The sequence below is a fragment of the Puma concolor genome, chromosome B4 (genome assembly GCF_028749965.1).
Source record: "Puma concolor isolate L17-30 chromosome B4, mPumCon1.1.hap2, whole genome shotgun sequence".
Classification (NCBI taxonomy): Eukaryota; Metazoa; Chordata; class Mammalia; order Carnivora; family Felidae; genus Puma; species Puma concolor.
In genome coordinates, this window is record NC_141673.1 from 61922600 (window position 1) to 61934484 (window position 11885).

Consider the following 11885-nt stretch of genomic DNA (forward strand, 5'->3'; position numbering starts at 1 on the left):
ACCTTAGAAGACAAGACATCACAGAAGACAGCTCTTCACCCAGATACATGAGGTGCATCTCTCTTCTTTAAGATACATATCCAATTCTTTCCCAGGCCCTATAATTTGGCGTAACATTTGTCCTGGGCCCTGTTATAAAATACTGAAAATTTTCTATGGAACTAAGTTCCCTACCTTCCATCTCACCCACATTTATGTCAATACCTGCCTCTTTAATTCATGAAGCCAAGAGGAGAATTAGGAGAGGAAAAGGGCTGAGCAGTGACATTTGGAGAGACCTTGCTCTGTGACAGCTCTAGTGTTGATGCCAAAGTTCTAATTTCCTCTTAGAAAAACTTGTGCAAATATCATGGTTTGCTCCTGTTGGTTTTTTTGATGTGCTCATGGAGACCGTTGGGATCTAGAGGCACAGCCTCTCCTACTATAACGTACACATGGACACACACACATGCACCCACATACACACACACATACCAGGGCACTGATGCAGTCAAAACTCTCTCCTGCTCCTCAAGATCTCCCCATCAAGTTAAAGCCACCACCATCTTCAAGGCTTCCAGGCCTGGACCCTTAGATGGGTAGTTAATGCTAAGTCTTGTCCCTGCATTAATTCAATACACCCCTCTTCTTCACCTACTGGCCATCATTAAATGCCAGATAAATCTTAAGTATCAAATCACCCAGGGAGTTAGTGGGTGAGCAGTTGCTTTAAACCCAGTTCCTACTCGACATGACTGGAGCAGATCAACCTCCTGAATGTCATTGTCATCTTACCTGCAGGTTAAGGATGGGTGAAACCTAGATTAAGGATAGCCCCAAAGGACCCACCCCTCATGCCTGTGATGTCCCACTCCATCAGTTTTCTCTTCCTTTATCTTATGAGGAGACTAATGCTCTGAACCCAAGCACCCAAGCACCCTCATGTTATAAACTTCCTGATACCCCCTCTCCACACCAATCTTCAGAACAGCCTTGAGGCAGAAAGCTGCAGGACCACCCAGGGCCTGGCAAAAGCCAACACCAAGCAAATGAGAGTCACAAACTTGTATACAGAACCCTATTCTCCACCCACCACCCCTTCAACCGTCTCCTGTGTCTCCTTCACCCCATTCTATTTGGCATTCAGCACCAGCCTGAACCAAACCTACCCAGAAAGATGAGCCTTCTTCAAGTACAAGTATCCCACACATCTGCATAGAATTTTATTGTTGAAAAAATGCTTTGCCATGTATTATCTCACTTAATTTCCATCACAATTTTGTACATAGCAGCTGTAACTCCCAGACGACAGATGAAAACCCTAAGGTCTTCAGTATATAGCAATGTACCATCCTGTGTATATGCCAAAGCCAGAACTCAAGATCCAGGCCTTTTGAATGCCAGCTCAAGGAAGGGAGAAATCCCAAGTCAAACACAATTATCTGCTTCTCTGGGTTGTTCACACCATGGATCAGCTCCCCACTTGAAGGAAGAACCAAGTTCCAACTTCAGTGAAACACCATTGTCCTGTAATCAGAAGATCCTCTGAGAAACAGGGGCTCCCATCAGTTGGGCCTGATGATAGAGGTTGACAGGGGTCCATCTGAGGGTTAGGAGTTCCTCCTAGGGGTTAGATAATAACTTCAAGAGCAGGAGACAACTCCAGAGAAGTCATTCATGCCTCCAAACCCGTCCCCTCAAGAGGAGAAAGGAACCATGAACTTAGTCCCCAGATGTTCTGAGTGTGGCCTCCTGGGGAAGGAAGCTCACATAGTCTGGGGAAATCTTCAAGCCCCTGCACGGAGTCCTGTACAGATCGAGGCAAAAGGTAGACAACATGATCTTACAAACACCCAACCTCCTCCTGGGGGAGACGCCAGTCCTATTAATACCATCAACAGACACATTCTAGAATCTCCCCAAACAAAATTTGCTCTGCATCTGGTCCCTGAGATCCCAAGGATGTGAAGCCAGAGGGCAAGTAGGAAGGAGAAGGAAGGGGGGAGGAAGAGGATGGCTGGAAGTCAGTAGGGAAAGGATGCCAGCTACTAGGCAGCCCCAGATATCCCTTGTTGACTTAGCAAGTGACAGTCTGGGGAAGAAGGGGAGGAGGACACGGAAGTCACACCCCTCCAAACTTGACTCCCATTGGACCTCGGTATCCTTAAAAGGGCCCAGGAGTATCTGCACTGGTATTCCTGGACCCTCTGAGGATTCTGTGGTTATACTTGCTTCTCACTCCACGGCATGAGATTCTCAGCTCTCCTCCTCCTGGCAGCTCTGGCTGGGGCCCTGGTCTGTGCCCGTGAGTATGGCCCTTCCCCTGTACCCCACAGAGCCCTGACAGTCCAGGGAAGCCTTAACTCTGGTCTTCATTTTTCTCTTTCTCTCCCAGTGCTGCCCTGGCTCCTCCTGTTCCTGCAAGTGACTCCTGCCCCCAGTTCTCTGCCCATAGGCTCTTTACCCGCGTTGGTCAGGGAGCCAGGAACCCCCTGGCGCTGTCTGCTCTCCAGCCCATCCCCTCACACACCTTCCTTTATCCACTATGCTCCAGCCACCCTGGCCTTCTTACAGGCCTTCTGGGCCACCACATAGAGGTGCAGGTTGTCCCCTGCACAGGGGTGCCAGGCAGGGGATGGAGGGGGCTGAAATCTAGCCCATGGTCCACTTGCCAAGCAATGGGCCCTGCCCATGGCCTTGTGTCTCTGGATGCCTCTTCCTGAGAAAAGCAAAAAAAAAAGAAAGAAAAGCGCTATTCGTGCCAGGACAACCCTGCTGCTCCTCGAACACTGGGGCCTTCCTTCTTGCTCTTCTTTCTGCCTGGAATTCTTTTCCTCTCCTTGTCACTTTCCTCCAGCCAATCCAGAATGTCACCTGGCCAATGCTTTCTCATCTGTCAAATCTCAGTTCAGATATCAATTCCTCAAAAAAGCCTTCCATGAACATGTAGGAAAAATTAGACCCTGCTTGCTGTTATCACACCACTCCGCACTTACCCCTCTAGCACCGTCACACAGTGACTCAATAATTATGTCATGGAATGTAAGCTGGGTCAGGGCAGGGTCTTTCCACCTTCTTCAGCACTGAACCCCCTCCACTTAGCAGAGCACTTTGCATAAACATTGTGTTGAAAGAACAGAGACAAGGAGGGCTGGAGTCCAATCCCAGAAATCACTCATGCATGGCCCCATGGCCCCTGCACTGTCCCCCTCAGCCACAGAGGAGCCTGAGCACCTCCAACCACAGCCAATTCCCTGGCGCGAATCTCAAGGCACCCTCACAGGCCAGAGGCAATCTGGAGGAGGGCAGTTTTCAGAGCATATTACACTTCTCCCGGGAGAACCTGCTTCAAACAACTGTAGGAGGGGTTAAACACAAGACAGAGTGCTTGGTGGGTCTACTGATGAGGCAGAAGGGCACATTTCACCAATAGGGAAACGTGTCTCCCTGTGTCCATGAACTCTCCTTAGAGCTGAGGATACAGAATGGGAGGTAGGATGGCTCAGATGGGTCAGGTTCAGTCCTTACTGTCACCTCTTTCTTCCACTGCAGAAGATGCCTCCTCTGATCCCACCGAGGCTACTCCGGGGACTGTGGCCAGTGAGTCCTTCTGTCCCTCCTGTCCCTGTGCTCAAGGGGAGGGTCTAACAGCCAGGGATGTGGGTGGAGGCTGGAAGAGGAATGGGGGGTGGGGGTGGGGGTGGGTCCTGCTCTTGGTGGTAACAAGAGGAGCATGGATTGGGGTGCAACAAGGCTAAGGATGAAATGGGACAACCCAAGCAGGCAAGATCAGTAGGAAGAATGGGGAAAGGGTTTGTTATGGATAAAAGGGAGAAAAAGATGAGGTTGAGTGATAAGGGAAATGATACCCATGCGGTATTAATACCTTCACCTACACACACTTCCTGTCACTCCCAACTCCTTAGCAAGTTGCCCGATATCCAGCTTCAGACACCATTTGCATCCTGGTTTTCCATGCTTCTCCTTCATGTACAGCCCACATCAACTAAATTGAACTTGTTTGCATTCTCCATTCCTATCCTATACACACCTTCCCCAGAACTCTGGCTGACTGACTGACTTCCTGCCCCCAAGGAAGCCCCTTTAGAATATCCTCCCTGCCAAAATCCTGTTTTCAAGACCCAGCGTCGCTCTGACTAGCTCCTTGATTCCCCCCATATCCTCGCCCAAATACCTCCCCAACCCTGCCCATTAGAAGCATGCAACCCTGCCCTCCAACTCTGCCATCCAAGAGGCACTGTCTTAGTCCATCTGGGCTGTACAGCAAATCACCACAGACTGGATGGCTTAAACAACAAACATTTATTTCCCACAATTCTGGAGGCTGGAAATCCAAGATCAAGATGCCAGCATGATCAGGTTCTAGTAAGGACCCTCTTCCAGATTACAGACTGCTGAGTTTTCACCACATCCTCACATGGCAGAAAGAGCCCTGGAGTCTCTTTTATAAAGACATTAATCCCATTCATAAGAGCTCCACCCTCATGACCTAATTACATCATAGGCCCCACCTCCTAAGACCATCATACTGAGGGGTAGGATTTCAATATATGAATTTGGAGGGGGACATAAACGTTCAGTCCCTCACAGGCACTTGTGTGTAGAAATCGTATCATCTCCGTATCCTGGCCCCCAGCACATACTAGGTATCCTGGGCTCTGCCACTTGTTCCAAAACTAAAAACCATTTGACTTTGCTAAAATCAACAAATTGGCGTGTTTGCAGCTGAACCTGAAGTGACTACATCTCCAGCGGAAACTGTTTCACCCCAAGAGACACCCCAGGAGCCAAACAGCGCCACCACAAGTAAAGAAGGACTAAACCCACTGAGTAAGTCTCTGTCTCTACGCCAGATGACAACCCAGAGGAATCTCTGGTGGCAGGCCTCCATGACACTTCCTCCCACAGAGACGAGTCCAGGGAGAAGCAGACATACTCATTCCCCTGACCGTAAAGTCGCAAGTAGGGGCTCACACTGTACCCACTCACACAGCTTCCGCGATAGATTTTGCTGCCTGCACCCTCCATGGTTTCTTTCCTGGCCCATCCACCTTCCTAAGAGAAGAAGCTGGGCCCCTCAGCAAAACTTCTTCACTTTAGGGATTTGTATAGGAACAATGTCTGGTGAGGGGCAGGAGGGGGAAGGGGGAGTTTTCTCGAAATGATGGGACTTTTCTGCTAATGTGATTCTTCTGCTCCAAAATTAGAATTCCTGGTGAGCAAAGGTAGCCTGGTAGCAGAACATGGCTTTCAAGAAGCAAGAAAAAAACTGCGTGAAGGAAAACTTTATGAACGTGAGTATATCCCAAGGCAGAGCCTTGTGGGAACAGGAACACTCACCACTCATCATCCAGGGGCAGGAGGTGGGTCAGGACCCCGTCGCCCAGAGATCTGGAACTGCCACAGCCCCTCCCCACTGAATCTTCCCTCCTGTTGTCTTCAAATGTCCCCAGTTTGTCACACACACTCAAACCACAGGGTTGCCTGATGCCAGATTGCCCCTGGGTCTCAGCCCCAGCCTTCCCACTGCGGAGCCTGTCCAGATGGGGAAGGCGCGGGCGGGTCCCTGAGGCTCTGGCGAATCTGCCTTCCATCCCTCTGACTCCCACGCTAAGCTGTCCAGGGGCTGGGTGAGGTTGCAAAGCAGAAGAGGGAGTTGAGGAGGATGGACAGGGTGGAGCTGGGGCCTGGGGCCTGTGAGCCTCATTCTCACCTCTGCTTTCTTCTAGGTGGAGTTGAATTAGCAGAAAAACTGAAGAAATTCGTTCCCAGTTCCTTTCTTCTAAGTTGAGTCTAAGAATTTGAAAAGAACGGGGCCCCTGGACTCAAAGCCTTAAACATGCTTGCAGCCCAGAACGATTAAACTGAAGCATCCAACATGCTGTGTGCCTGTGCTCTGTGGGGCGGGCCCAGGAGGAGGTGGGGAGCAAAGCCATCCACTGGAACGCCAAGAGACCCTGGGTGTCCTGACCCAGGCCCTTGGGCCTGTCAAGCCTTCCTTGAGGACACAGCCCCTAACAAACCCTTTCATTTGCACTGAGCCACCAGCCACACGTGCTGGGCCTCCTTCTAGTGCAAATGCCTCTCCAGTTCCGGTCTAATCGCTCACATAGAGTGCCTCATGACATTTGAGCATTTCCAAAAATTAAATCAACCTCCAAAGAACCAGGATTTGTCATCCTGAAAATAGTCAAAGCCCGAGTCACTCTATTAAAGCCATTTTCTGGTGCCCTTATTAAAAATGCATCCCTCCTGCCTTCCATTCACCCTTTCTACACTGGGCCCAAGTGAAGGGCAATGGCTAATTAGACCAGATCAGTAAAATAATGAGCCGCTGCAGTGAGAGCTGACACTTGACTAAAAGCCCTATTAACCCACTGCAACAATCCATGTGATTAGCGTACCCCGTTTCCCTCCACCACAGTCTGGGATCGCACTTCACACTCTGCACACAGGTGAGCAGGGGAAGAATATTCATGACTGTGGAGGAAGACAGGACAACGCTCTCCTGCCAACCCTCTTCCCAAGCCTGGTGTGTGGCAGGTGTGCTTTCTAACACTCCCAGAGTCCTTGATTCTAGATGGTCCTTCCTCCACCCCACCTAACACCCACCCCCTCTATCCTGGGAGTGAGAGCATTCGACCTAGACCCTGTTTTATTTATTTTTTATGTATCTATTTATATTGAGAGGGGGGCAGGGGCAGAGAGAGAGGGAGGGAGAGAGCGAATCCCAGGAAGGCTCCACACTGTCAGCACAGAGTCCTATGTGGGGCTTGAACTCACAAACCATGAGATCATGACCTGAGCCGAACTCAGATGCTTAACCGACTGAGCCACCCAGGCACCCCGACATAGACCCTGTTTTAAATGGGGTGAAGAAACTCATCTCCTTCCTCCCTCCTCCCACCATGACGACACATTCTCCATTTCTGAGAGCGCTGCCTACGAAGCACACAGAGACCTCCAGTAGCAGGCCCCCCCTGAGCGCCAGTTACAATCAACCCTGGGTAAATAGGGCACTTCACACTCAAGTAGACTGCCACCCTTTTATGTGTTCAGTTGTGTCCCCCAAAAAGATTTGTGGAAGTTTTAACCCCTGGTCCCTCCAAAGGTGACCTTATTTAGAAATTGAATCATTGCGTATATAAATTAGCGAAGGTCATACTGGACTATGGTGGGCCCATAATCCGATATGACTACTGTCCTTGTAAGAAGAGAGAAAGTTGGACATAGAGTCACCTAAGATGTGAAGACACATCAAGGGTAGATGACCATGCGACATGGAGTCAGGGACTGCAGTGATGCATTGGTAAGACCAGGAACGCCAAGAATTGCCGGCAAACACCAGAAGCTAGAAGAGGCAAGAAAGGATTCTCCGCTACCAGTTTCAGAGAGAGTATGGCCCTACAATAAATTTGTCATTCAAAGTCATCCATTTGACTTTATTATGGAAGCCCTAGGAAAGTAATACACACCCCCACCCCCATCCCCAAACGCGTCCTCTCTTCATGCTCCTGACTTTCATGTTATCACCAGAACTTCATACCCTTTGTCCTCTGTCACCCATTTCCCCCACTTCCCAGCTCCCGGCAACCACCAATCTACTCTGTCTCTACAAATTCAGGTTTTCCTAGATCCTACATAAGTGAGTGAATACACAATGTACCCTTCTCTGTTTGACTTATTTCAATTAGCCTAATGCCCTCAAGTTCTAGCCACACTGACATAAATGGCAGGATTTCCTTCTTTGTGGTGGCTGAATACTGTTGCATTATATTGATACCTATCTCCTAGAGTTTCACTGTAAACATCTTTTACCACCTTGTTAAATGTATTACTAACTATTTTTATTCTTTTTGATGCTATTATAAATGGAGCTGTTTTCTTAATTTCTCTTTCCGATAGTTTGTTCTAAAAAAATGTTTTTAGAGGCACCTGGGTGGCTCAGTCAAACGTCCGACTTTGGCTTAGGTCATGATCTTGCGGTCCGTGAGTTTGAGCCCCGTGTTGGGCTTTGTGCTGACAGCTCAGAGCCTGGAGCCTGCTTTGGATTCTGTGTCTCCTTCTCTCTCTCTGCCCCTCCCACACCTGTGCTTTCTCTCTCTCTCTCTCTCTCTCTCTCTCTCTCTCTCTCAAAAATAAATAAACATTAAAAAAAATTTTTTTAATTGCCACTTCCCGCATATATTCCCTGCTTTATTTTTGTCCTTAGCACTTCTTTTTTTTTTTTTCAGCTATTTTGAGATATATTTAATACACAAAAAATGGCATGTAGTCAATGTATACATTTTAGTGAGTTTGGACATAGGCATATACCCATGATACCATTCCCACAATCAAGGTAATAAACATATCTATCACCTCCAAAAGATTTCTTGTGCCTATGTGTGCACACGTGTGTGTTAAGAACACTTGGCATCTTAGCATGAGATTAACCCTCTTAACAAGTTTTTAAGCCATGACACTGTATTGTTAACTATAGGCACCATGTTGTAATGCAGATCTCTAGAACTTATTCACTTTGTAGCATTTCTCACTATCTAATATACTATATAAGTTACTTGTCTGTTTTCTTTGTTTTCTTCACTAGAATGTAAGCACCATGAGGGCAAGGGTTTCTATTCTTTTCACTGAGGTATCCCCAGTGCCTGAAACAGTTTCCGGAACATAGCAGGCACTCGATAAACATTAGCTGAAAGTTAAATAAATCACCACTTCCACCCTCCTCTCCATTTTCATCCTGTGAAATTAATGTTTCCATATTGTGGTTTTGTGCTGGTCTCAGCCTATCAATAACCAATGTGGTGGCCTTCGTGGTTTTTCTTATGATTGCAAGATGCCCTTCGGCAGTAACCATTGTGAAACTTTGGGGGGAAGAAAAGGTCACTACTTATAAGCCCCGTAAATGACATAGCGCACCTGGCACCACACAATAAGGTCGTGGGCAGAAACAGAGAGCACACAGGCCTGGGCTTCCGCTTTTACTGGGGTCAAGAGTTTCATAGGCTCACTCTTTATTGATGAATTTAAAACATAAAAGCAGGAATTTAAAGTTAAGGCACCCGGGTGGCTCAGTCAGTTGGGTGTCTGATTTCAGCTCAGGTCATGATCTCACAGTTTGCGGGTTCAAGCCCCATATTGGCTCTGTGCTGACAGCTCAGAGCCCGGAGCCTGTTTCCGATTCTGTGCCTCCCTCTCTCTCTGCCCCTCCCCTGCTCATGCTCTGTCTCTCTCTCTCAAAAATGAATAAATGTTAAAAAAAAATTTTTTTTAAGTGCTAAAAGAGGAAAAACAAGCAGCCCAAAGGGTTAGTTATTGAAGCCAACCAAGACCTCTAAACCAGAGTAGCTCGAGCGAAAGAAGGCAGCCTGGCTTTTTATCCAGTCAATGTGGCTGACTTCATCTAGTCTTTATCTAGTCATAACCCTCTTGGAAGTGGATGCTGTGCCAATCAAAGCTTAGGTCGGGCGCTTGCATTATGAGAAAGAGAAAACCATCAAGGGGGTTACACTACACCTCTCTATTCTCAGAACGTGTTTTCGGCATGCTGTGCTGCTTCTCCACCAGGCAGGTGGCTGGCGGAAGTGAGTCCGCGCGACATCTCGGGATAGCTAATGCTCAGTAGGTAACAGATGCTTAACAAGTGGTCTATGTATTTTATTTTTGAGAGAGAGAGACAGAGAGTGGAGGGGTGGGGGCAGAGAGAGAAGGAGCCAGAATCTGAAGGAGGCTCCAGGCTCTGAGCTGCCAGCACAGAGCCTGACACGGGGCTTGAACTCACAGACCGCAGATCATGACCTGAGCCGAAGTCAGGCCCTGAACTAACTGAGCCACCCAGGCACCCCAACGAGTGGTCTGCGTACTGAAAGGAGATTCATGTAGCACCATCCACTGAGGCCCATACCTACACACAACACTTGTCCCATTTTCCCCACTGATAATACCCACCCAGTCTCCTGGGCTATTTGCCTTCTAGCACCCTGACGCGCCCCAGGTCCTCTAGCCTCAAAGGAGAAAAACTTCAGCCACCGCACATCCAAACACAGGTGCCTTTGGAGGCACCGCAATGGTGACAAAGCCTGATGAAGGGGAAGAGCTTCCCCAGATACCGTTTCGGAGGAACCCCCAGCCAGGATGAAATCTCCTTCCACGCCAGAGGCAATGGCAACCCTGGAGGACCCAGGCAGGCCACACAAAAAAGGAGCAGACAGCTCCCCCTGGTGGTACGGGTCTGTCCACTCCAACACTTACTCTGGTTGGGAGGTGGGGGTGGGCCGTGTGGTATCTACCAAACCCTTCAAGGTACGCGCTAACACATGGAAGTCTAACCGCAGCTCTTTACCTCCCTCCCGCCCCCCCCCCCCCGCAAATTTCAGGAAATGACCAAAAAATAATAATTGCTTAATTAAAATTGGCTTCTTTCTGGCTTGTTTTCCTGCTTTCTGGGATTATGGATGTTTAATATTCAGATATAGATTATATTCTAAATAAATTACATAAAAATTAAGGGGAAAAAACAATAACATAATTCCAATACAAAGAGGAGGAGTAAAGACAAATCTACCAACTTCTTATCTCTGAAACCAGTTGAACTGATCACAACAAAAACAATTCGCACAGATATGTAAATTCCATTTGGGGGTGAAAATAGAAAGCACTTACAACCCCAAATAACACTTTCTATGAAGAACTCCTGCCAAGTCCCCTGAAACTGGAACCAAATGGAGGGAGGATGCTGACTCAGCATCCCATTATGACACTCATGGGCAGAGCTGACAACACACTTCTCCAAGGGACACATAAGAACACCTCGTCTGTAACCAGATCTGCCACATGTATACTTCCTGCTCCTGAAAAAGAGAACACCTAGAAAAGAAAAACATAATTGAAGACAGTGTTCCTTAAAAATAGAAGAAAATCGGGGCGCCTGGGTGGCGCAGTCGGTTAAGCGTCCGACTTCAGCTCAGGTCACGATCTCCCGGTCCGTGAGTTCGAACCCCGCGTCAGGCTCTGGGCTGATGCCTCAGAGCCTGGAGCCTGTTTCTGATTCTGTGTCTCCCTCTCTCTCTGCCCCTCCCCTGTTCATGCTCTGTCTCTCTCCGTCCCAAAAATAAGTAAACGTTGAAAAAAAAAATTTTTTTTTTAAATAGAAGAAAATCAAAATCTGGCTGGGCGGGGCGGGGGGGGGGGGGGGAGGAGTGGTGTAGGGGGAAACCACGAACCTGTTTAGTGAGTATAGAGTTTCAGTTTTGCAAGACGACAGAGTTCTGGAGGTTGGTTGCACAACTCCCTCAATATACTTGACACCAGTGAACGATTCAAAAAGACTAATGCTGAGAACTGGCCCGATAAGGTTCATTATCTTCAAAGATGAAGGATATTTGGGCATTCAGGCAAAACGACCAACACATTTGCCGAGGGGGAAAAAAATATATTCAGGTCGCCTCCAGACTACACCACCAAAAGACAGTGAAGAAATCCCTACAAAGTCCTCTGGAAGAAGAAAAATGAGGCCCAAACACTTTGTACTAAATCAAACTATTTTATGAGACTAAAGGCAACAGACACATATTTCCAGCATGCCAAATTCAGGGCATTTCATTCCTGTGAACCATTTTCAAAAACACTATTAGACATAAGCTCCAACCAGCCTCCAGAAAATGAGGTAAAAGGATTGGGTGTGAGTGCTAAATCCATTTCAGTGCAAGAGAAAAAGCTCAGGGGCGCCTGGGTGGCTCAGTCGGTTAAGCGTCCGACTTCGGCTCAAGTCATGATCTCGTGGTCCGTGAGTTCGAGCCCCGTGTCCAGCTCTGTGCTGACAGCTCAGAGCCTGGAGCCTGTTTCAGATTCTGTGTCTCCCTCTCTCTGACCCTCCCCCGTTCATG

The 11885-nt window shown here is 48.1% G+C and overlaps 1 protein-coding gene across 1 annotated transcript; it reads left to right on the forward strand.

The window, feature by feature from the left end:
* The first annotated feature begins 2179 nt into the window (after positions 1 to 2179).
* On the forward strand, positions 2180 to 5877 carry LACRT (lacritin). Its single transcript, XM_025930861.2, has 5 exons — positions 2180 to 2284; positions 3532 to 3579; positions 4726 to 4830; positions 5208 to 5294; positions 5730 to 5877. Exons 1-5 carry the CDS (start codon positions 2227 to 2229, stop codon positions 5789 to 5791), a joined length of 360 nt encoding a protein of 119 aa, XP_025786646.1. The 5' UTR covers positions 2180 to 2226; the 3' UTR covers positions 5792 to 5877.
* The last annotated feature ends 6008 nt before the right edge of the window (positions 5878 to 11885 follow it).

Excerpts from the sequence above, each read along its gene's own strand:
- LACRT (XM_025930861.2), top strand. The coding sequence starts at position 2,227 with ATGAGATTCTCAGCTCTCCTCCTCCTGGCAGCTCTGGCTGGGGCCCTG. Across the intron at positions 4,831-5,207 it reads AGAAGGACTAAACCCACTGA|AATTCCTGGTGAGCAAAGGT; the intron begins GTAAGTCTCTGT and ends CTCCAAAATTAG. Across the intron at positions 5,295-5,729 it reads TGAAGGAAAACTTTATGAAC|GTGGAGTTGAATTAGCAGAA; the intron begins GTGAGTATATCC and ends GCTTTCTTCTAG.